We start from the raw sequence: 24,946 nt of genomic DNA on the forward strand, positions 1-24,946 counted from the left end.
CCTGGAAACCTTCTCAGGATTTGCCTTGGAGTTTCCAGAGGTCAGAGGTCATCCGGCCCCACCTCTGACCACTCAGGACCGTGGGCATCTGCCTTTCTTTCAGACAGTTAGTCAGCGACTCACGCTTTCTCTGTCCCCTGCTCCGGGGGCCGATGTTCCGGGCTTTCAGGAAGTGCTTTCTCTTGTCTCATCTAGCTCTCCCTCGCTTTTAGTTTGAAGTCATCTCCTCTTGAGGCCTTGGTCATCAGCTGCCCTCGTCCTTTCCCCTTTCCATCCAAACCTATCCCAGACTGCCTACCCCCTGCCTCTGCAGGATAGCATCTCTGAAGGTTGGGGCTGGAGGGCCAGAACCTCCGCTTTGAGTCCCCATCTCTCCCCCCTCCTTCTCTCAGAGGCCTCAGTTTCTCTGTGGGGGCTGGAGGTGTCCTTCCCCTGCAGCGGGTGGTGGTTCCCTCAGACAGGAAGCGAATCAGCTGGGGAAACGTGTCGCGTGTGGGTGCCCCGTGGACAGGAAGTGATTCTGCGCCAGACTGCCCCCGCCTCGGGATGACGAGCCCACCCCGGCGCTGACTCCAGCGAGGAGTTTGTGGGCACCCGCTCTTCCGCCACTGGCGAATCGCCGCTGGCCCGGGGAAGGTTCGCTAGGAGAGTCGTCTGGTGCTGGGCACCGGGGGTGAACCCACGGTGACCCGAGAGAGCGGCCTGCGTTGGGTCCCTGGACGCCTGCCCGGGATGGGGACTTCCAGTGTGGGGGCAGGGAGGCTGGCTGTGAAGCGGGGAAAGATGAAGGGAATTCTCCCTATTGGACACATGGGCGGGGGGTGGTTCTTAATGCTATTTAAGCGCTTTCTTTGGGTCATGAACTGTTCTATGCGCTGGGGTGAGTACAAGGCAATCAGGCCGGACATAGTCCCTGTCTCACATGGTCAAGTAGAAGGTAGAGAGGTACTGAATCCTCAATTTGCAGTTGAGGAAACTGAGGCACAGGGAAATTAACCGACTTGCCCAAGTTCACGCAGCGGGCAGGTGACGGGGCCGGACTTAGAACCCAGATCCTCTGCCTCCCAGGCCTGTGCTGTTTCCACTAGGCCGTGCTGCTTGAGGCTCAGGGAGATTGAGCGACTTGCCCAGGGTCACACAGCATGCGTGGGATCAAACCGGGCTTCGGTCTTCTGGCACCCGGCCGGGGCTGTCCTTCTCTGGAGGTTGGGAAGGACCCACAGCCGGCCCTGCCTGCCCCCCCCCCCCCCCTTCTGGACACTCTCCGTCGCCTTGTCTCACTCCTTCTCTCTCTCCCACCTCCTGGTCTCCGATGCCGGAGCCTGGATGCGGTTGCCATGGGAACCGAATGATCAGTGAGAGCCAGCAAAAGAAGCCACTCGTCTCCCCAGGGTTGGGATGTCGGAGGGTGGGGTGGGGCGGGGGGGTCCCGGCCCAAGACTGTCCCATCTCTGGGTCTATCGTCTTGCCCAGCCCCCTCCTGCTAGCTTGCTTAGTTAGTCTGGGGGCACTGTCTGTTTCTCTGGGAGTTTAGGGGGCAAAGAGCGGTGGTGGGTGGGTGGGTGGCGGGGCTGGGGAGGAGGCAGAGTCTGCCTGCCAGAGACGATGACAATGACTCCTCCTCCTCCTTCTCTTTCTTCACATCCCCCACCCCCTTGCTTCTCCAGGTGTTTTCAGGGACTGGAAAGTGTCCTTGCCTTCTCCCCTCCCAAACTGGGTCAGGGGAGAGAAGGAGGAGGTTTATGCTGCAGGATAGTCGAGAGAGTCGGCAGGGGGGTGTTTTCAGGTGTGTGTGTTGGGGTGGAGGGGATAGGTAGGTCCTAGGGAGCCAGAGCCCCCACCCTACACCCGGGATCCTGGGCCCCGATGGGGGAAGTAGCAGGAGGCCTAAGGTCTGGGGTCGGGGCACTGCCCTGCCAGGAAATCCTCCCAGGTGTCTGACCTCCATCCCTCCCGCTGCTCTCTTGAAGACCCCAGTGAATGGAGAGGAGGTTGAGCCAGGCAGGGTGGCTTCCCAGAGTTTGGGGGGTTGAGTTGGGGAGGACTGGTCACCTCATCCCTCTCCCTCTGGATGTGCCAAATTGGGCAGGGGGTGGGGCTGGGGCTCAGGGTCAAGGAGGTGGGCTTCCTCGAGCCCCTCTCTACCTAACCCCCCCCCACCCCCGCGGGGCCACTTCCAGCCCCAGGAGATAATAATTGTGGTATTGGTTAAGTGCTTACTATATGCTGGGCACTGTACTAAGCACTGGAGTGGATACAAGCAAATTGGGTTGGACACAGTCTCAATCCTCGTTTTACAGATGAGATAACTGAGGCCCAGAGAGGTGAAGTGACTTGTTCAAGGTCACCCAGTAGACAAGTGGCGGAGCTGGGATTAGAACCCATGACCTTCTGAGTCCCAGGCCTGCGCTCTATCCACTACCCATGCCGAAGCCACCAGGTGCCAGCTCTGAGCTGCCGGCCAATCCTGCTGACCCCTTCTCTCCATCTGCCTCTTCACAGAACCGCCCAGCATCTAACCTCGTTCCCTCCCACTGCACCGTAGGTTAGGTGTTAACCCCAAGAAGTCGGGGTTTCCTCAGTGGTATTTATTGAGCGCTGTGTGCCGAGCACTGTACTCAGTGCTTGGGAGTGTACAGAATAACAATGTAATAAGACATATTCCCTGCCCACAAGGAGCTTACAGTCTAGAGCCGGTCCCCTCCTTGGGCCGCATAAGGGTTAGGGGAAGTTAGGAGTTGGGGCAGAGGTTCAGTGCCGTCTGGAGTTAACAATCCCCCTCTATACCCTCCACCCATAAACCTAGTTCTACATGTGTGTGGGCACGTGTCTACACATATGTGCGTGTGTCTGGAGTGTCTGCTGTGCTCGCTCTATGTGCACATGTGGGCCGATATGAGCAATCACTGATGGGTTGTTGAGGGGAAGAGTGACCAAGGCCCATTGGACCCTCGGGAGAGACATGAGGTCGGGGAGAGGGAAGGAGTGGAGTTTTGGGGTGTCGAGCCTGGGGTTGGGGGAGGTTCCAGTTTGATGTGGGAAGGTCTCCTTCCTCCACTTTCCCCCAGTTTCTCCCTAGCAGAGAAGGAGCTCCAACTTCCATCCACCTCCATCTCCGCCAGAAATTGGGGCGGCCAACGGAACCGGGGAGGGGGTGAGGCAGCTAAGCTACCGCCTCCAGGAAGCCCCCTGGATTTTTCTCACCTCTTAACCAACCCCTTCAGCTGTGCAGGGAGTAGATTGTCAGTGTTACACTCCCTCCCCAGCGGCGTGGGAGAGGAAAGTGTACCCCCAGAGGCTCAGGCTGCCCCCCGACTCCTCACTCGGGCTGATCCCGGGCCCGTCTTCCTTGCCCAGTGGGTTAGCTGGGGATTTCAGTTTTCTGGGGTCTCCTCCCCTCATGACCCTAAAAAATTGTGCCTGCTCATCAGACCCCCCTCCCCACCCTGTCCCCGCCCGCTCTGGGTCCCCTCCTCCCCCTTAGGAAGGGGTGGGCTGGGTCCCTCCCCCTCCAAGTGTGACCCTTCCACATCTCCTTCGTTGCAGACACTACCCCAAGCAGTCCTTCACCATGGTGGCGGACACCCCCGAAAACCTGCGCCTCAAACAGCAGAGCGAGCTCCAGAGCCAGGTAAGGCTTGGTGGGGGAAGCGGGGCTCAGGAGGGGAGGCGGGAGGAGGTGGACGTCCCCCCAGGTCTCAACGGAAGGAGGGGCTGGCTTTGCAGCAAGAGGGAGCTGGTTTAGACTTCCAAGGGTTTCAAACTCCACAACCACCCCCCACCGAAAGCCGGGTGTCCTCTGGGGGCTTGGGAATGTACAACAGAAGTAAGAAGACATGATCCCTGCCCTAGAGGAGTTGACCATCTATTTGCCAAATGTACAGAAAGTAAAAGTGAGAATCCAAATTAGGGAGTCAGAGGATGTGGGTTCTAGTCCCGGCTCCGCTCGTCCGTTATGTGACCAGGGGCAAGTATCTTAACTTCTCTGTGCTTCAGTTACCTCCTCTGTAAAATGGGGATTAAGTCTAGGAGCCCCATGTGGGACAGGGACTGTGTCCAACCTGACTATCTTGTGTTTTACTACAGTGCCCGGCACATAATAAGCACTTAAAAGCATTTTTTAAAAAAATTATGAATGAACAGTTGTTTCCTACTCAAAATACACTAAAGCCTGGCATGCGCCCTGGCACTTGGCAAGCGCTTAATAAATGCCATCATGATAGTCTCCTGGGTGACGAGGTGTCCAATAGAGTGACAAGAGAGAGGAGTCGGGGGTTAACCAGTTCATTGGATTTTGATTGATTAAAGGCAGAGAGAGGCAGGTGTGCAGAGGGTAAGGGGTGGGAGATGGGAGAGTTGAGAGTGAGGGATGCTAAGGAGGCTTACTCGGGAGGAGCGGAGAATGTGAGCTGGGGTGGAGCGGGAGAGGAGAGGGGAAAGGCTGGAGGGAGAGAACTGCGGGAGAGCCTGGAAACTGGACATCCAGAGCTTCTTGTGGGCCAGGAAAGCTGTTGGAGGTTTCCGAGGAGGGAAGGATTGGCTGCTGACCGGTGTGTTGAGATGATGACCAGGCTGGAGGCCAGTGAGGAGGTTGTTACTGTGATCCCAGTGGGAGGTGGCCCGGATGGTGGCCTTTCGCTTACATTGTGCCAGGCACTATATTAAGTGCTGGGGTAGATACAAAGTAATCTGGTCAGACACAGTCCGTGTCTCACATGGGGCTCACAGTCTTAATCCCCGTTTTACAGATGAGGGAACTGAGGTCCAGAGAAGTTAATGGAAAGGAGTGGGTGGATCTGGGTCGTGTTCTAGAAGTACATCCAGCCGGATTCTGACTGAATGTGGGCGATGGTAATAGTGGTTAACAAACACTGTTCTAAGTGGTGGGGTAGATATGAAGTCGCTCCGCCCACAGTAAGAGCTTAATAAATAAAACTGAATGAATCAGGTTGGCCCCAGTCCCTGAGGCTAACGGCCTGTCAGAAGGAGGGGGGACTGAGTCCCCGTTTTACAGATGAGGTAACTGAGTCACAGAGAACTTAAGTGACTTGGCCCAAGGTCGCACAGCAGGTAGGTGGCAGAGCTGGGGCTAGAACCCAGGTCTGTGCTCTTTCCACTAGGCCCGGCTACTTCCAGGTACAGAGGAGGGAAAGGACAGGGGTGGAGGCTGGAAGTAGAGGCCATGAGAGGGGAGTTCTCTTGGGAATGTCGTGAGTTGGAGGAGCTGACGGGCGGCATTCGGATGCCGGGCAGGGGTTCCCGCTTCCCACCCTCCAGTACCCCTCATATCACAGACTGGCAGCAGGCAGTGGGGCGCGTTGTGGGCCGCACTGCCCGGGGCCGTATTCTGTGCTGGTGGGGCCAAGAGAGGTTGAGTAACGAACTCAAGGCCACCCACGGCGCTGGGACTCCTGGATCCAGTCCAGCACCATCTCTGCCCACTTCCTGCCCTCCTGAGGGCCCGGAGTTCTGCCTGAGCCGCGGTGGGTTTTGAAACACCGCTTGGGTAAGAGGCCTTTCCTTCCTGGTTGTTCAATCCTTCCTGGAGCTTCAAAAAAAAAAAGTCATGGGCCCACCCGGTCACCCCTCCCCCTCCCCTGGGCCTAAACTACCTACTAAGTTCTTGCTTCCTGGAGCCATGGGGGTGGGAAGCCAGGTGATTGGTGGGGTCCACGGGACTGAGAAGCAGTGTGGCCTCGTGGATGGAGCATGGACCCGGAAGTCAGAAGGACCTGGGTTCTAATCCCGGCTCTGCCACCTGTCTGCTGTGTGACCTTGGGCAAGTCACTTCATGCTTCTGTGCCTCAGTTCCCTCATCTGTAAAGTGGAGATTAAGAGTGTCAGCCCCACGTGGGACAGGGACTGTGTCCAACCTGATAACCTTATATCTACCCCGGTGCTTATCACATAGTAAGCACTTAACAGATCCCCGAAAAACCAAAACTTTGAGAGTCCTATTGTTTAGGAGGAGGAGATGGCAGTGTGAGCTAGTGGAAAGAACATGGGACTGGAAGCTGCACAGTCAGGATGCCCGGCTTCTAGTTCCAACCTCTCCATTCATTCAATCGTATTAATTGAGCGCTTACTATGCACAGAGCACTGTACTGAGCGCTCGGAAGGTACAGTTCGGCAACAGATAGAGACAATCCCTGCCCAGGGACGGGCTCACACCTGCGGTGTCACCGTGCACGAGTCCCTTAGCCTCCTGAACCCCGTTACACAGATGAGGTACCTTTGAGGTGAAGGAAGCTGCCCTCCATTCTTTTAAATTGTGAGGTCCGGGTGGGACAGAGACTAAATCTGAGCAGATTCCCAGGGCACCGAGCCTTACCCTGACCCTGGCATTCACAGCCCGGAGGGAGGAGGAGGAGGAGAAGGAATAGTTCTACTGTTTCCTTTTCTGCTACCCAACCCACGCCGACCACACATCTCACCTTGCGGCCGGAAATCCACAGCTCTTGGCTTCTTTCTTTTGCTCTTTGTAGCTCACGTGATCGTGTTCAATCACACCTCCCTCCCTCTGCTGGGCAGGGACCACAGAGTCCACCCCACTCCTCCAGGGAGCCCTCCTCTTCCTCCTCCCTCCCCCAGAGAGAGAAGCTTTTTACCTAGCAGGACCAGCTTGAGAAGCAGCATGACCGAGTGGATAGAGCCCGGGCCTGGGAGTCAGAGGACCCGGGTTCTAATCCGATCTGTGGTGTGTGACCTTGGGCTAGTCACTTAACTTCTTTATGTCTGTTACCTCATTTGTAAAAATGGAGATTGAGAGTGTGAGCCCCAGTGAGAGATGGACTGTGTCCAACCTGATTAGCTTGTATCTGCCCAGGCACCTAATCAGTGCCTGGCACATAGTAAGCACTTAGCAAATACTATAAAAAAATAAAATGTTTGTTGAGGACTCACTCCCAGTTTTCTGGGAGTGGCGGGGGAAATAGTCTGGGGCTCCTTGGGCTGGTTGAGGTGGGGAGGGGGCAGGCCCGGGATAGCGGAGGGCTACAGTTGGCTAAGGCAGGTGCCACGGCTGAGGAGGGGGGCTAAAGGCATCTCTGGTTCAGAAGCCCTCTGCGGGCAGGTCCTCAAGTGGAGGGTCCAGTCATGGGTCTGAATGGCGCCTGAGGAGGGGTTACCTGTCTTCCTCTAACAAGGTGGGGATGAATCAGTTGGCTTGGACTCACGAAATGCATTGTGTGTGTGTGTGTGTGTGTGTGTGTTTGGGGGTGGGGGCGGGATTGGGAGGGTTGTTTTAGAAATCATAGCCTTTTCAGTCTCTGTTCCCAACCGCTGAGCTCAACGGGGAGTGGAGTCTGAAGGGCGGATTAGAAAGATGGGAGAGAAAAGGGTTACACTTAATAATAATGGTATTTGTTAAGTGCTTACTACGTGTCAGTCACTGTTTTAAGTGCTGGGTTTGCACCCTTTCTTTACCCCTCCCTCAGCCCCATATCACTTATATACATAATCTTAGGGCTCCAGCCGGGGAGTCAGAAGGTTATGGGTTCCAGTGTCGGCTCTACCACCTGTCTGCTCCATGACCTTGGGCAAGTCACTTAACTTCTCTGGGTCTCAGTTCCCTCATCTGGAAAAATGGGGATTGGGACTGTGAGCCCCGTTTGGGGCGGGGACTGGGTCTGACCCTATTATCTTGTATCTACCCCAGCGCTTAGAACGGTGCCTGGCACATACTAAGTGCTTAAATGCCATTAAAAAAATTGTTATTATTATTAATTATAATCTGGAATTTATATTAATGTCTGAATCCCTCTCCAGATGGTAAATTCATTGTGCCTACCAGCTCTGTAATACTATAGTCTCCCAAGCACTTACACACAGTGAGCGCTCACTATATACAATTGATCGGTTGATTTACCGTATCAGGGTGTGTGAAACGTAGCCAGGGAGCCGACCTGTCCTAGCTAGGGGCCAGGAAACAGGATACGTTGTGCTCTGTGACCTTGGGCAAGTGGCTTAATTCCTCCGAGCCTTGCCTTCCCTGTCACGGCGTGGAGGAGAGCCCTGGAAGGGGACCCAGGGCCAGGGAGGGGGGCGGGTGCCCAGTCCCAGCGGGTCTAAAGTGTGAAAGAGGCTGAGAGATTCCCACGGTCTGGGGTGAAGCGGCTGCACGCAACAACAGCAGCAGCCGGCGTCCGATTCCCTTCCCACCCCCTCGGCCACTGCCTGCTTTGTGCCAGGGCTGGAGTGGGAAGGAGAAACCAAGTGGGAAATGGCAAAGGAATCCCCTCCCCACCACCGCTCCCCAAACTGTGGTACATCAGGGCCCTGCCCAGGAGCTCAGACAAGAAACTGGAACCAGTCTTGGGAGGCCGGGGAGGAGATAAGTGGGATAATAATAGTAATCAATAATGAGGATATTTGCTAAGTGCTTAGTATGTGCCAAGCAGTGTTCTGAGCCCTGGGGTAGATACAAGGTAAGCATTCAGTCGTGGTTATTGAGCGCTTACTCTGTGCAGAGCACTCTGCGAAGTGCTTGGGAAAGTACAATGCAACAGTGAACAGTCACAATCCCTGTGGTTGGACACCTTCCCTGTCCCACCTGGGGCTCACACTCTTAATCGCCATTCTACAAATAAGGTAACTGAGGCCCAGAGAAGTGAATTGATTTGCCCAAGGTCCCAAAGGAGATGTGGCAGAGCCGGGATTTAGAACCCAGCTCCTTCTGAATCCCAGGCCCTGGGCTCTATCCACTAAGCCACGCTACCTCACGGGCTAGAGTGCAGCGGTAATAATAATAATTGTGATATTTAAGTGCTTACTAATGTACCAAGCACTGTTCTGAGATCTCTGGGGCAGATGCAAGGTAATTGGGTTGGACACAGTCCCTGTCCCACATGGGGCTCATGCTCTTAATCCCCATTTTACAGATGAGGTAACTGAGGCCTTGAGAAGTGAAGTGACTTGCCCAAGGTCCCACAAGGTCCCTCTAAGTCCTGCTAGCTAGCTAGAGGGCTAGAATGCAGTGTGGTACTGCAGGGCTGTTTACAGTGGGGGAGGGGACTTGGGAGATTCCCCCACCCCCCTGGCATCTCTTGGGTGCCAGGTGGGAATGGGGGAGGCTTCGGAGGTAGGGTGACACGGGATGAGGTCAGTCTGCCCCCCCCCCCAGACTCTGGACCAGCAGCTGGTGGCAGCTGGCACTATTTGGGCAGGGTAGGAGGGGCAGTGGGTTTTGGCAAGGTGGTGAGGATGGGGAGGGACAGGGAATGTGGGGAACTGTTCCTGCTCCCCAAGGAGCACCATACAGAGCAGGGGGAGACGGAGCCGGCCCTGCCCTCGTAGAGCTTGCGGGGTGGCTGGGTGTGGAAGGTCGGCGTCTCTTGGGCGGGAGGAGAGAGCCACAACAGAGGCCCGCTGGGTGGAAGAGCCTCTCGGGGCTTAAGTTAGCATTTCCGTTGTTGAGGGTAGGTTCTGCACCCTTGGTTACTGCCCTGATGCTCCTCCCTAGAGATGGCTGCATGGGGCGACTCATCTAGCTCCAGGGTGGCTTTGTTCCTCAGGTGGATTGAGGAGGGTGGGATGGGGGAGGCCGGGAAGCCTCCAGTAGCCTGAGGAGGGAGTGGGAGAGAGAGCTAGATTGCTGTGGTCGGGAGGTGTGAGCCCGCTTTCTGGGTGACTGAGGCAGGCTTGCTTGGGACATGGGGCCAGGCTGGGCGGACTGGTGCCTTGGCCACTCTCTCGGCTGCCAGGGCCTCTTTTTTCTGCACAGCTCATTTCCAGCCTCACCTCTCTCCCCCGAGCGGTGGAAGGGCAGTGTGGGCGGCCCATACATGGCCGGAAATGGCAGATTTGGGGCCCGTGTTTAAGCCAAAAATGACCCCAGATCCGGCCTCCCACTGGCCACCTTCCCACTGTCTTGCCCACCTGCTCAGCCCTAGGAGTGGTGTGGGCTCAGCCATTGCCCACCAACTTATCCTGGGTCCAGGAAGGGTGGAGCCCCGGGGATGCTGGCCCCTTTTCCAGGGGAGACCTCCCCCGACCCCCCACCAGTGAACCGGAATATCTCCTCCCCTGCCCAAGTCTCGGCCCTGCAGGCTAGGAGGTGTCCCCCCTCCTTCTCAGGGTTGGGGGAGCAGGAGGGTGGATCTTGGGAAGGCGTAATTAAGAATCATAATAATAAATTGTGGCATTTTTTAAGCACTTACTATGCCCCAGACACTGTACTAAGCGCTGGGGTGGATACAAGTAAACCAGGTTGGACCCAATCCCCTTCCCACGTGGGCTCACAGTCTCAATCCCCGTTTTACAGATGAGGGAAACTGAGGCCCACAGAAATGAAGTGACTTGCCCAAGGTCACCCAGCAGACAAGCGGCAGAGCTGGAACTAGAACCCACAACCTTCTGACTCCCAGGCCCGTGCTCTATTCGCTAGGCCGTGCTGCTGCTAGGAGTGAGGGGGAGAGTGAGCTCTCTGAGGTGGGACCTTTGCTTCTCAAGTAGGGCAAGTGGTTAAGGGCCTGGAGGTGGTGGATTGACTGAATTTAGGCCCCTCCCAGGCAGGAGGTTTGGGGACTTGGGGCATGGCCACAGATCGGGGGGCTCGCTCACCAGTCATCCCACTAGCCCGTCAGGTACAGCATCAGCAGCTGACCTGTTGAGTGTGTGATCTTCCACTGCCTTTGCTTCCCCCTCCCCTCAGAGCAGTGGGGTGGCTTCAGTGGTTTATAATAATGTCTATTTATATTTATAGTCAGTCGTACTGACTGAGCACTTACTGCGTGCAAAGCACTGCACTAAGCACTTGAGAGAGTGCTTGTCTGCCACTTGTCAGCTGTGTGACTGTGGGCAAGTCACTTAACTTCTCTGTGCCTCAGTTCCCTCATCTGTAAAATGGGGATTAAGACTGTGAGCCCCACGTGGGACAACCTGATTCCCCTGTGTTTACCCCAGCGCTTAGAACAGTGCTCTGCACATAGTAAACAACTCCAGTGGTTGCCTATCGACCTCCGCTCCAAACAAAAACTCCTCACTCTAGGCTTCAAGGCTCTCCATCACCTTGCCCCTTCCTACCTCTCCTCCCTTCTCTCTTTCTACCGCCCACCCCGCACGCTCCGCTCCTCCGCCGCCCACCTCCTCGCCGTCCCTCGGTCTCGCCTATCCCGCCGTCGACCCCTGGGTCACGTCCTCCCGCGGTCCTGGAACGCCCTCCCTCCTCACCTCCGCCAAACTGATTCTCTTTCCCTCTTCAAAACCTTACTTAAAAATCACCTCCTCCAAGAGGCCTTCCCAGACTGAGCTCCTCTTCCCCCTCTACTCCCTCTGCCATCCCCCCTTTACCTCTCCACAGCTAAAGCCTCATTTTCCCCTTTTCCCTCTGCTCCTCCACCTCTCCCTTCCCATCCCCACAGCACTGTACCTGTCCGCTCAACTGTATATATTTTCGTTACCCTATTTATTTTGTTAATGAATTGTACATCGCCTTGATTCTATTTAGTTGCCATCGGTTTTTATGAGATGTTCTTCCCCTTGACGCTGTTTAGTGCCATTGTTCTTGTCTGTCCGTCTCCCCCGATTAGACTGTAAGCCCGTCAAACGGCAGGGACTGTCTCTATCTGTTGCCGACTTGTTCATCCCAAGCGCTTAGTACAGTGCTCTGCACATAGTAAGCGCTCAATAAATACTATTGAATGAATGAACATAGTAAGCGCTTAACAAATACCAACATTATTAGAGAGCTCAGTCCAACAACAAATAGACACATTCCCTGCCCACAACGAATTTACAGCGTCTTGTCTCCCGCTCCAGATGCTAAGCTCCTCGTGGGCAGGGAACATGTCTACCGATTCTGTTATATTGTAGTCTCCCAGGTGCTTCGTCCTGTGCTGTGTACACAGGAGGTGCTCAATAAATACCATTGATTGACTGATTGATTGACCCAGAAATGGGCTTCCTGCCCTTGTAAAGGTGGCCTCCTCGGGGCCTAGCTCGGGACCAGGAAGTAAGCGCGGAGTAGAAGGTGCCAGGGGCCGCCTTTGTGACCTCTACCTTTTGTGTGGCTTCCCTGGAGCACCCCGGGGCAGGAGCGGGAACCGGAGCCTCCCTGGGAACTGGCACCCCCTCCACCCCAAGCCTGGCACTAGGAACGTCACGCGGAGGGGCTGGGGGAGCGGGCGTTGGCTGGCACCGCTAAATTGACGTCTTCATATGAGGTGGGTGGCATAGAGTCTCAGCCCTCCTTGCCACTTCCTGTGTCTGTGGGTGTGCCTGTCTGTCTCCCCATGGGTTGCTACTTTAGACTGTGAGCTCGTTGAGGGCAGGGAGTGTGTCAGTTTGTTATACTCCCAAGCGTTTATTACAGTGCTCTGCACACAGTAAATGCTCACTAAATACGATTAACTGACCAGCCCAGTCTTTCCCCTGTATCCACCCGCAAACTCCACGTAATCAGTCTGCAAGGCTGGTGGGAGTGAAGAGGGGGACCGGGCCGGGGGCTATCTCTCAGGCAGGCCAACGGCTGAGGCTGCTGTAGGCCGCAGCAGGAGAGAGCTAGGGGAGGATGTAATTTATTTATTTATTTAATCATACTGTCTCCCCCGCTACACTGTCTTGGGGCTGGCGAGGGTCCTAAGTGCCTCTTTTGGGGGAGCAGGAGAGAGTTCAGCTGATCCCAACTGGCCTGAGGGTGGTGAGTCTCCCGGTGGGTGTCGGGGCGGGGTGGGGGTGGCCATCCTGGGACGTCTCCCGGCACCTCCACCCCCTCCGGCCTGGCACATTCCGAGCCTGCCCCGGGAACACCGTGGACTCGTGTCCAGTCTGGGGCCGGTGGCGAGATCTGATTCTCACGCCTGGCAGTGCGGAGGGTGAGCGGAACAGGCTGATAGCCCATCCGAGGACCCGGGGCTGGGAGGAGGAGGAGGAAGAGGAGGAGGCTGCCTTGATTCCACGCACCATCCCTGTGATGTCTCTGTTCTCCCACCTTGGGAGAAAGACGGAGAGAGGCTGGGGGTAGGGGGCAGGGTCTGGAGAAGGCGTCATGCCCACCTCTTGTCGCTGGGCAGTCTTTGCTCCCCTCCTCCCCCTGCCAAAGACCCTGGGGAAGGAGTCTTGGAAGCCTGAGCCCCTCCCCGCACCCCCAGGAAAGTTGCCCAGTCCAACCTAAGTGACTCTTGCTGTGGTGTCGTTTAATATCCCCAGGGGATGTGGGGAACACCTTGGGCAGACTCCTTTCCTGCCGAGTCCTGGCTCCCCGACCTGAGGCGTGCAGGCTGGCTGGCGGCAGCAGGCGCCAGGGTCTTGCCAGCCCCGTCACTGACTGACTGGCTGAGGTCAGTGGGCTCTAACTCTGTTCCCGCTGCCAGCCGGGTGACAGGCAGGGCCCTCTGGCTCCCCGCCAGCTGGTGACTCAACGGCTCACACCCTTCCCACGGTCTGGGGAGGCCTGGGGGGGACGACCCACCCCACCACTGACTGACCGTGGCCTCTGGCCAGGCTCAGCTGGGAGGCTCAGAATTCCCCAGGAATTCTGGTTCCAGCCCCTGCCTCCAGGACAAAATTGTTCACGGTGTGAGGAGGCTCTCTCTCTCTCCCTTCCCCCCCATCTCTGTGTGTGTTTCTCTGTCCATCTCTCTCTGTCCATCTTTCTCTCTGTCTATCCATTTCTCTCTGTCTCTGCCCATCTCTCTCTGTCTGCTCCTCTCTCTGCCTTTTTCTCTGACTGCCTGTGTGTGTGTGTGTGTGTGTGAGAGAGAGAGAGAGAGAGAGAGAGGGGAGTCAAAGATAACACCAAGGTTACGGATTTGTGAAACAGGAAGGCTGGGGTGCCATCTACAGTGATGGGAAAGTCAAGGGAAGGACAGGGTTTGGGTGGGAAGACAAGAAGTCCTGTTTTAGACATGTTCAATTTGAGGTGACGGGAGGACAGCTAAGTAGATGTCTTGAAGGCAGGAGGAAATGCAAGACTGCAGAGAGAGAGACCAGGGCTGGAAATGTAGATTTGGGAATCGTCCACGGAAAAGTCGCAGTTGAAGCCGAGAGCGAACGAGTTCCCCAAGCGAGTGGGTGGTGTTTATAGATGATGCAGTAAAGAGAGAAATAGGATGGGGAGGTGAGAGTCAAGGAAGGCTTCCTGGAGATGTGACTTTCAAGATCTTCCTCTTTTCCCTCTGCTCCCTCTCTGCCCCCCTTCACCTCCCCTCAGCTAAGCACCCTTTCCCCCATTTCCCTTTGCTCCTCCCCCTCTCCCTTCCCCTCCCCTCAGCACTGTGCTCATTTGTATATATATTTATTACCCTATTTATTTTATTACCCTATTTATTTTGTTAATGAGGTTTGCATCCCCTTGATTCTATTTATTGTGATTAAGTTGTCTTGTTTTTGTCCGTCTGTCTCCCCCAGTTAGACTGTAAGCTCGTCGATGGGCAGGGATTGTCTCTATCTGTTGCCAAATTGTACATTCCAAGTGCTTAGCACAGTGCTCTGCACATAGTAAGCCCTCAATAAATACTGTTGAATGAATGAGAGCAGTGGTCTGCTGGAAGTGAAGCAGCATGGCCTAGTGGAGAGATCCCTGGCCTGGGAGTCAAAGGACCTGAGTTCTAATACCGGCTCTAGCTACTTGCCTGCTGTGTGACCATGGTCAAGTCTCTTCACTTTGTGTCTTACCTCGTCTATAAAATGGGGATTGACTGTGAGCCCCATGTGGGATGTGGACTTTGTCCAATCTGATTTGCTTAGATCTATTTCAGCATTTAATACACTGCCTGGCACATAGTAAGTGCTTAACAAAGACCGTTAAAAAAAAGGAAAAGGGAGTTTGAGGCAGTGAAGAGGGCTGCCATTTCCTCTTCTCCAGCTCATTCTGTCAGAACTCTCCTTTCTTCTACTCCTTTTTCTTTTTTGGACCCTGCCCAAATGCCTCTGAAACACTCAGCCCCTCAAATCCTCCAGGCCTTACCTAGCTCTCCCCTCTTTGAACAGCCACTTCCTCCAGTTTTCTCATCTGTAGAACGGAGACTCAACACCTGTTCTCCCTCCCTGCACTGGGTGTCCTGGGTGGGACTGAATCTGGCTCTAAACTGGTTATCACCTAGTAAGTGCTTAACAAATGCATGTGTGTGTATGGTGTGTGTGTGTGTAGTCAGACAATCGTACTTATTGAGCGCTTTTCGTGTCCAGAGCAGTGTACTGAGCCCTTGGGGGAGTGCAGGATAACAATATAAGACACATTCCCTGCCCACAAGAAGCTTACGGTGTAGAGGGGGAGACAGACATTAATATAGATAAATGACAGATATAGACATAAGTGCTATGGGGCTGGAGGGGGGAATGAGTAGAGGGAACAAGTCAGGGTGACTCAGAAGGGAGTTTTACATGTGTGTGTGTATAGGTGTCTATATACACTCACACACACTATTAACCCTACATATGATTAATAATCCCTGCATTCCTGGTTAGTTCCCTCCTCAGCCACCCCTGCATTCATCTGTATATTTAAATCTTTATTTTAGCTTTTATGTGCTGGTCCTCCTGTACTAGAGCGTATCTGTCTTCCCGCTAAAGTGTAAACTCCTCAAAGGCAGGACTCAGCGCTCTGAAGCAGCGTGGCCTAGTGGAAAGAGCACAGGATGTGGGAGTGTCTTTGCCATGGGTCCTGCCCTGGGTGGACAAGTGTGTGAGGGGCTGGGGGTGGGAGGGGAGGGGTTGGAGGAGGGGTGGGCTCTTGGTTGGGTCTGACGGCCTCTCTCTCCCTCTCTCCTCCAGGTCCGCTACAAGGAGGAGTTTGAGAAGAACAAGGGTAAGGGTTTCAGCGTGGTGGCTGATACCCCTGAACTGCAGAGAATCAAAAAGACCCAGGACCAGATCAGTAACGTAAGGATCCACTCTGGAGTCGTGGGGGGGCCCTGGGAGGCAGGAAGGGAGGTCTTTGGAGGGTGGCGTTGATCGGAGATATCCCCTCCCCACCCCCCGATTCCTTGGGGTCTCATTCCTGGTTCCCCCAGGGATGGGGGTGGCCAAGTGACAACAGCCACTCCTCCCCCATTCCTGCTGTGGTCCTCCTTGCCCGCCTGCCTCCCCTCCCCTCCCCTCCCTCAGGTGGGGCATGGTCTCTGCGCTGTCGACCCATGGTGGACGGGTGGTCCTTGGGCTCTGAGCTTTCCTGCCTGTGGTGGACAGGTGTGGCGTGGGCTCTCAGGTGTCCGGCCTGCGGTGGACGAGTGGGCCACGTGCGTCTCCAGGTGGCTGCAGTGGCAGGGGCACTGAAGGGGCTTTGACCCCCACACCCCTAGTGGGCCCTGCCGACTGGGTCCCCCCCAAGCTGGCCCCCTCCATCCCTGCCACTGGAGAGGGTTGGGGGGCTCTTGGAGGGCTGGGGGCGAGGTGTCAGTTGTATTTATTGAGCTCTTACTGTCAGCAGAGCACTATACTAAGCGTCTGGGAGAGTACGCTCTAACAGACACATTCCCGTGGGTCCTCCTCAGAGGGAGCCGAGCCGCCATTTCCTCTTCTCCCTCATTGGTCTCATTTCCTTATTTCCTTCCCGTGCTGTAGCCCCAGCCAACATCCTCCTCCCCCAGGCGCCTTCCCAAGCAGCTGGATGCCAGCCCTGTCCTGGCTGCGGTGCCTGGAGGGGGGACCGGGACCCCTGTGAGGGAGGGGTCCTGAGTGGTGGGTGTGCCCTTCGCCCCGGCTTCCTTTTCCTAGGTCCAGATGCCAGGACTGGGGCGAGGTGGGGTCCGCAGTCCACAGGCTGGAACCAGGAAGGGTTAAGGCTGGGGACTGGCAGGTGAATGTCCCTTTGTCCTGCCCGGAGCCTGCAAGGTGGGGGGAGGGATTGCCAGGCAGCTTCCCGGTGGCCTGGAAAACCTGGCCCAGCTCAGGGAATCCGGAATCCTCTGCCGGGCTGGGAGGACTGCGCTCCCCTCCCCGACTCAGAGACCCCTCCCGTCCCACCGTCAGACTGGGGAGGGGTGGGCTGTGCCTGGCCCAATTCTTCCATCCCCCTGCCTCCCACTCCAGCAGTAGGGCTGGGCTTCCTTACTTTATCATTATGGTATTTGTTAAGCGCTTACAATGTGCCAGGCACTGAACTAAGCTCTGGGGTGGGTACAAGCAAATTGGGTTGGACACGGTCCTGTCCCACATGGGGCTTAAAGTCTCAATCCCCAGTTAACAGATGAGGTAACCGAGGCACAGAGGAGTGAAGTGGCTTGCTGTTTCAAGCCACTGCAGCTATGTGGAGGAGCTGGGATTAGAACCCAGGACCTTCTGACTCCCAGGCCCGTGCTCTATCCACTAAGCCAAGCTGCTCCTCTGCTTGCCTCCCCTTTCCTCCCACTGTGGCTTTTTTGTGCGGTTGTATTTGTTTTTTATGGTATTTGTTTAGCCAGGGACTAAATGAAGCACTCGGGTAGATAAAAGTTAATCTGGTTGGACACAGTCCTTTGTGCTACATAGAACTCACAGTCTTAATCCCCATTTTACAGACGAGAAAACTAATAATAATAATGGTGGTATTTAAGTGCTGACTGTGTGCCAAGCACTTACTCAGCGCTGGGGTGGATACAAACAAATCAGATTGGAAACAGTTCCTGCCCCACATGGGGCTCCCAGTCTCAATCCCCATTTTACAGATGAGGTAACTGAGGCCCAGAGACTTGCCCAAGGTCACGCGGCAGACAGGTGGCAAAACCGGGTTAAGAACCCAGCCCCCTCAGACTGCTCCCAGGCGGAGAGGGGAGACAGGACAGGCAGATAAATTTCAGATTTAGGGATGGGCCCAGCAAGGAGAGGAGGGAGATATGGGAAATCCAGGAAACCTTCCCAGAGGTGGTGACCTCAAGATGGGTTAGGGGTGGGGTGTCCCGGTCAGGGGAAAAGTGGTCAACCAGCCACTAAGCGGGCTGAAGACTCTTGGCCACGAGGAGTGATTAAATGTCCACCACTTATTCCCCAGAGTTTTTTTCCTCTCCATGTCACTCGGTCCTGGGAATCTGATTCTCCTCATTACCCCAAGGCCCAGAGGGGGCAAGGTGTTTGCCCCGGGTCACACAGCCAAAGTGGCACTCAGAGTGGGGTTCTGGGCTCAGGGTGACAGCTGAACACAGAGATGGACAGGAAGGGAGCCTCATCTTCCCCCACCCTTCTAGCTGATCCAGTCACGGTCCAGCCTGGCCAGTGTCTGCCAAGAACTAAGTGGAATTAGCCAGTGTCAGTCTGATCTCTAACTGGGCTCGGAGCTGTGGATTTTAACCCACGCTCTGCCCTTCCTTCCTCTCTCCTGCAGCAGCTCAAACCCTTCAATCTCCCTCTTGGCGGGGAGGGAGCGAGGATTCATTTATTCATTCAGGCGTGTTTACTGAGCGCTTGCTGTGTGCAAAGCCCTGTACTAAGCGCTTGGCAGAGTACAAAGTGACAACAGACACATTTCCCTGCCCCCAACAAGTTTACAGTATGGGGGGGAGACAGTAACAGAAATAAATCAATTTCAGATAAGTCCATGAGTGCTGTAGGGCTGGGAGAGGGGGATGAATGAAGCGAGCAAGTCAGGGCGACGCAGAAGGGAGAGGGAGAAGAGGAAAGGGGGCTTAATCAGGGAAGGCCTCTCGGAGGAGATGAGCCTTCAATTTAGGCTTTGAATTGGGAGAAAACAATTGTCCGTTGGATTTGAGGAGGGAGGACATTGCGGGTCAGAGGGAGGATGTGGACCAGATAAATGAGATCGAGGTACAATGAGGATGTTCTGTTGTGACCATCTGGGGATGTGAAGACCCCCAGATCCCTTAGCTGAGTTAGATGCTACCTCCCCCCGCCCCCACCCCCAATAATTCCAACTATAAAAATATCCCAGCTGTTGTTGTGAGTAAGGGTTTCCTTGGCTGCGGTCACCGAGTGGCTCCAATAAATCATTGGAGACGGTTCCGTCAGTCTGTCTTTCTTCTCCTCCTCCGCCCCTGTTTCTATGACTCGTGGGGTGGGGTGGGGAAGGGGCTGGTGTTTCGAGATCCTCTCTGTCAGTCGTCTTTATTGAGCATTTACTGTGCTAAACGCTCTGGAGAGGACACTATAAGAGACGTATTTCCCGCCCACAACAAGCGTACAGTCTAGAGGGTTTCTCCGGTTTCTCCAGAGGCTGGAGGCTGGCCTAGCAGTTGTCCAGCACCAGAGTCTTGCCTTTGGCCAAGCTATCTGTTTGCCCGCTGCCCAGCTGGGGTGGGACTGTGGCTCCTCCCTACAGAGGGCACTTGGGCAGCTGGGGTGGGGGGTGAGGGTTGGTCCTCGTTGTGGGCCGGGAATGTGTCAGTTTATTGTTGTTTTGCACTCTCCCAAGTGCTTAGTACAGTGCTCTGCACATGGTAAGCGCTCAATAAATGCGATTGAGTGAAAGAAAGGAGTGTCGATGTGAGCTGCTGTGGGCTGGGTGGATGGCCGGATTTTGTCCTTCTCTGTGCAGGTGTTACCTTGACACACCTCCTGAGCCTCAGGATGTGGGGGATGGGTGCCAATTCATGAGGAACCCCCCCAACACAGTCCCTCCCCACCCCCGCCCACTGGCAAGGCCAGGACTCTATAGGGTCTGGTGGCATCTTGGAGGTTCGGAAGGGCACCGGAATATTGGCTTGTGCTGCGGCATGAGGGAAGAGGGTCAGGTCTCAGGGTGAACTGCTCTGTTAGGGGGTAGGGATGGTCTTTATCTGTTGCCCAATTGTCCATTCCAAGCGCTTAGTACAGTGCTCTGCACATAGAATTGCATTAATGAAATAGGGTAGAAGTGGTGACGCTCAGCTTGTTCTGAAGCTTTCTTACCCAAGAGAGTCTCCTGCATGGGGGAGCAGCTGCTCTGCCTGGAGGCAGGGGAATGGAAAAAGTGCTGGTACGAGGATAGTGCTCCAACCATTTCTTCTCCCCTTCTCCACCACCCCCCCAAATCCTTTTCCCCTTCCTCCTTCTTCTCCCCACCTTTCCAGCATGTTAGCCATGGGGATCTGGTGGTCATCTCTGCTTCTTTGCCAGTAAACTGGGGGCTGTGACGATCTCTTTAAAAGTGCCACAGTGTTCACTCCAGGCAGTTCAGGCCCCCCCAGGCTCCCAGAGCAGGGAGGGGAGCTCAGCTCTCATTGCTGATTAGGTCCAGCTCCAGGGCCGTGGGGAGGGGGGAATGGTTGGGGGTGGAGAGGAGGGGGAGGTGTTTGCCGGGAGGCCCGGAGAGGAATAAGATTGATTGCTCAAGGCCCTTCAGCCCTGTGGAGGTCCAGCCTGTGACCTCCCCTTCCTGCCCCTCACTTCCCTCCTCTGTTTTTCCCCTCCCCCCCGCTTGGCATTGTGCCACCTGTTGGCTGGGGCAGAGGTGGCCCTTGGGGAAAAGCCATTGGGGAGCGTTGTGCCCTCAGCCTCCCGTCCCCTGAAACGCAGGCCCTGCCCGGAACCTGTGCTCCACTGGGGCCCGATTTGGAGGCAGCCGTCACCCTGGCGGGGGTGGACGGTCAGCCCAAACCTGCACACCCTGGACAACACTCACAGCCCGCCCAATTCAGAGGAGGGGGTGGTGAGGGGAAGGGGGCACCCGATCCCGAGGTCTCTATCTGGGGAAACCAAGGCAGGGGAGGGCAGAGTGCATCCTGGCAGTTCTCGGGCCTGCTTTTCCTCGTCCCCTTTTATCTCTCCTCCACTGGAAGCCTTCTAGACTGTGAGCCCGTTGTGGGCAGGGATTGTCTCTCTTTATTGAACTTTCCAAGAGCTCAGTACAGTGCTCTACACACAGTAAGCGCTCAATAAGTATGATTGAATACAATCAATTGCCTTCTCCCTGGAAAAACCCCTCTGGCCCCTTCCCTCATCACCCCAGTAATAATAATGGCGATTTTTAAGTGCTGACAGTGTGCCAAGCACTGTACCAAAGCACTGGGCTAGATGAAAAGGCAATCAAGTCAGGTACATGCCCCTATCCTGGTGCTTAGTAATAATAATAATAACGTTGGTATTAAGCGCTTACTATGTGCAGAGCACTTGTTCTAAGCGCTGGGGGAGATACAGGGTAATCAGGTTGTCCCACGTGAGGCTCAAAGTCTTAATCCCCATTTTACAGATGAGGGAACTGAGGCACTGAGAAGTTAAGTGACTTGCCCACAGTCACACAGCTGACAAGCGGCAGAGGCGGGATACAGTCCTTTGCGCTTATTAAGTTGTTAAATGTGATTGAATGAATGAACTATGTCACGATAAGAGGGAGAACAGGTAGTGAACTCCCATTTTATATACGAGGGAACTGAGGCCCAGAGAAGTGAAGTGATTTTCCCAAGATCACACAGGAAGCAGCTGGCAGAGCTGGGATTAGAATCAATCAGTGGTATTTACTGAGCAATGACTGTTTGTGGAGGGTTGTACTCAGTGCTTGGGAGAGTACAGTGCAACAGAGTCGGAGACACACACCCTGCCCAAATGGAGCTTACAGCTTAGAGGGGGAAGACAGACATTAAAATAAATTACAGCTAGGGGAAATTGGAGAGGATAAGGATCTATCGTGTGCTTAAAGGATACAGATCCAAGTTCGTTGGCAACCCGGAGGAGAGATGAGGGCTTAGTCGGGAAAGGCCTCTTGGAGGAGGGAGGATTTTTTAGGAGAGTTTTGAGGTGAGGAGAATGATCCTCTGTCGGGTATGAAGGGAGGAGTTCCAGGCTGGAGGGAGAACGCGGACAAGGACGGAGCGATGAGATTAACAAGATTGAGGTCTACAGTGAGTAGGTTGGCATTAGATGAGTGAAAGGTGAGGGCTGAGTTATAGTTGGAAGTCAGCGAGGTTGGGTAAAAGGGGGGTGAGAACCCAAATCTCTTGGCTTCCAGGCCTGGGCTCTTTCCACTGGACCACCCTTCCTCTTCTTACTAAGCCATGCTGGTTCACCACAGCAACGTTGGCCCAACAGGATGGAGCAGACCACTTCCTTTGCCCTGGGAACGGCCTGAGTGGTGGGCTAAGGGGCTGGCCCAGGTGGGAGAGAAGGGTTTCTAGGCCGACAACCCCCAGCTCCCCCAATGCGCTGTCCCTGCAGGTCTCCTCAGGGGCGCCATTCATTCAATCGCTCGCATTTATTGAGTGCTTACTGTGTGCAAGGCACTGTACTAAGTCCTTGGGAGAGTATACAATTTAACAATAAACAGACGCATTCCCTGCCCACAACGAACTTACAGTCTAGAGGGACATTCATATAAAGAAATCAATGGCAGATAGGGATATAAGCACTGTGGGGCTGGGGAATGAATAAAGGGAGCGAGTCAGGGTGGTGTGGAAGGGAAGGAGAGAAGAGGGAAGGGGGGCTTAGGGAAGGCCTCTTGGAGGAGTCATGCCTTCAATAAGGCTTTGAAGAGGGGGAAGAGTCATCATCACATGAGACTCACTGGGGGTGTGGTGCAGCCCCCATAGTCCCCCTCCTCCCCCCCACCCCGCTCTGGGATTCATGTTGCGCTCAGCACAACCCTGACAACACAAAACTTGGCACTTTTGAATAACTTTTTTTTTAAATGGTAAAATCTATGGATACACTACCAGAACAACTGCAGATGGAGGGGCATTGTGGGAGAGATTATAATAACAATGCTATTTCTTAAGCACTTACTGGGTGCCAAGCATTGTTTTAAGCACTGGGGTAGATACAAGGTAATCAGGTTGTCCCACGTGGGGCTCACAGCCTTCATCCCAGTTACACAGACTTAATCAGTCTTAGGTAAGGTAAGGCGATAACTGAGGCACAGAGAAGTTAAGTGACTTGCCCAATGTCGCACAGCTGCTAAGTGGCGTCTGCGGCGTCGCTATGGGTCGGAGGCGACTCGACAGCATAAGACAAGACTTAAGTGCTTACACTGTGCCAAGCACCATACTAAATTCTAGGGTAGATACAAGTTAATCTGGTTGGACAACAGTCCCTGTCCCACATGGGGCTCACAGCCTAGGAGGGCGTAGGATTTAATCCCTATTTTACATAAGAGGGAACTGAGGCCTGGAGAAGTGACCTGCCCAAGATGATACAACAGAGAAGGGTGGTGCCAGCGTAAGAACTCGGTTTCTCTGACTCCCGAGCCCAAGCTCTATCCACTAGGCCACCCTGCTTCAGCTCTCCTGTTCCCGGAATAATGCAAGTTCCGCTTTCCTCTATTTGCTGTCTGAGGTGACCCGGCTTCTGGGCCTGGTTAACAATAATAATAATAGTAGCATGGCATTTAAGCGTTTGCTATGTGCCAGGCACTGTACTAAGCACTGGGGTAGATACAAACTTAACAGATCAGACCCAATCCATGTCCCACATGGGGCTCACAGTCTTAATCCCTATTTGACAGATGAGGTAAGTGAGGCTCAGAGGAAGAGAAGTGACTGGCCCAAGGTTAGTGGCAGACAAGACAAGTGGCAGAACCGGAATTAGAACCCAGGTCTTTCTGACTCCCAGGCCCGTGCTCTATCCACTAGGCCGTGCTGCTTCTCCATCCTTCTGGCTGACCTTGGGCCGGCCCCTTAACGCTTCCTCTGTCGGATGGAGACTCCTCACTGGGATTTTTGGAAGGCACGCACAGGGGACTGCAGGATGGACTACAGCAATTCTCCCTGACTCTCTCCCTTGGCCATCCCCCTTCCTAGCCCCACAGCACTGACGTCCACATCAGTGGACATTGATTTATTCTATTAACGTCTGTCTCTCCCCCTCTAGACTGTCAGCTCGTCGTGGGCGGGGAATGTGTCTATCCATTGTTGTACCGTCCTCTTAGTACAGTGCCCTGCACAGAGTCAGCACTCAGTCAATACGACTGACCGGGACGAATGCCTCTCCCCTCCCGTTCCCGCGACCCCGGGGCGGGGACCTCCGCTTCCCCTGCCCGTTTCGGAGGTGGGGCCCGGGCTCCTCCCCGCGTCCACCCCTCTGACCGTCCGTCTCTTTCTCTGGCCTCAGATCAAGTACCACGAAGAGTTCGAGAAGAGCCGGATGGGCCCTAGCGTGGGCGAGGGTGGCGACCTGGACCAGCGCAACTCCCAGGACGGCGGCAGTCCCTACAGGCGGGTCGCCGAGCCCCAGCAGCTGCCCCATCACCTCCAGGCCGGAGGCCCCGGTGAGTCTGGGCTGGACGAACCTCCGGGAGGCCGGGTGGACGTGAGCCCTGCCCTCCCTTCGGGCACGAGGGGTGTCTCGTGAGTGCTGGCCCCCTGCGGGGCTCTGTACCGAGGGCCCGGAAAGCCACACTCTGTAATTTTGTTCATGTAATAGCTGCCTCCCCCTCTAGACCGTAAGCTTGCGATGGGAGGTGAATGTGTCTGTTGTATTGTTATAGTGTATAGTATATTATATAGTGGGCAAGTCACTTCACTTCTTTGAGCCTCAGTTTCCTCTTCTGTCAAAGAGGGATTGACTGTGTGGGACAGGGACTATGTCCAATCCACTTCGCTTGTATCTACCCCAGCGCTCAGTACAGTGCCCTGCACTCTGTAAGCACTCAATAAATACCACTGACTGACTACAATCAATCAGTTGTATTGCAGTAATAACTGGGAGACTTGTTAAGCGCTTACTTTGTGCCGAGCACTGGGGCAGATACAAGTTAATCGGGTTGGACGCAGTCCCTGTCTCATATGGGGCTCGTGCTCTTATCCCCATTTTACAGATGAGGTGACTGAGGTCCAGAGAAGCGAAGCGACTCACCCAAGGTCACCCAGCAGAGAAGTGGCAGAGCCGGGATTAGAACCCAGGTCCTTCTGACTTCCAAGCCCGTGCTGTATCCACTAGACGACGCTTATCGAGCGCTTACTGTGCACAGAGCACATCAGTCGCATCGAGCGCTTATCGCTGTGGAACACTGTAATAAGCGAACGGGAGAATACCCTATAACAACACAATAGAGTCAGCATGGCATAGTGGGTAGAGCACGGGTCTGGGTGTCAGAAGGTCATGGGTTCTAATCCTGGCGCTGCCACTTGTCTGCTGGGTGACCTCGGGCAAGTCACTTCACTTCTCTGCGCCT

The 24,946-nt window shown here is 54.9% G+C and overlaps 1 protein-coding gene across 1 annotated transcript in view; it reads left to right on the plus strand.

Annotated features, from left to right (window-relative positions):
* LASP1 (LIM and SH3 protein 1) overlaps positions 1-24,946 on the plus strand; it is a 39,675-nt gene that overhangs the window by 10,639 nt on the left and 4,090 nt on the right. Inside the window, exons 3-5 of the mRNA XM_029074807.2 lie at positions 3,547-3,631; positions 15,712-15,819; positions 23,884-24,040. Of these exons, the coding sequence (XP_028930640.1) occupies positions 3,547-3,631; positions 15,712-15,819; positions 23,884-24,040 (350 nt within the window). The remainder of the gene's footprint in view (positions 1-3,546; positions 3,632-15,711; positions 15,820-23,883; positions 24,041-24,946) is intronic.

Source organism: Ornithorhynchus anatinus, chromosome 11, assembly GCF_004115215.2.
Source record: "Ornithorhynchus anatinus isolate Pmale09 chromosome 11, mOrnAna1.pri.v4, whole genome shotgun sequence".
Taxonomy (NCBI): Eukaryota; Metazoa; Chordata; class Mammalia; order Monotremata; family Ornithorhynchidae; genus Ornithorhynchus; species Ornithorhynchus anatinus.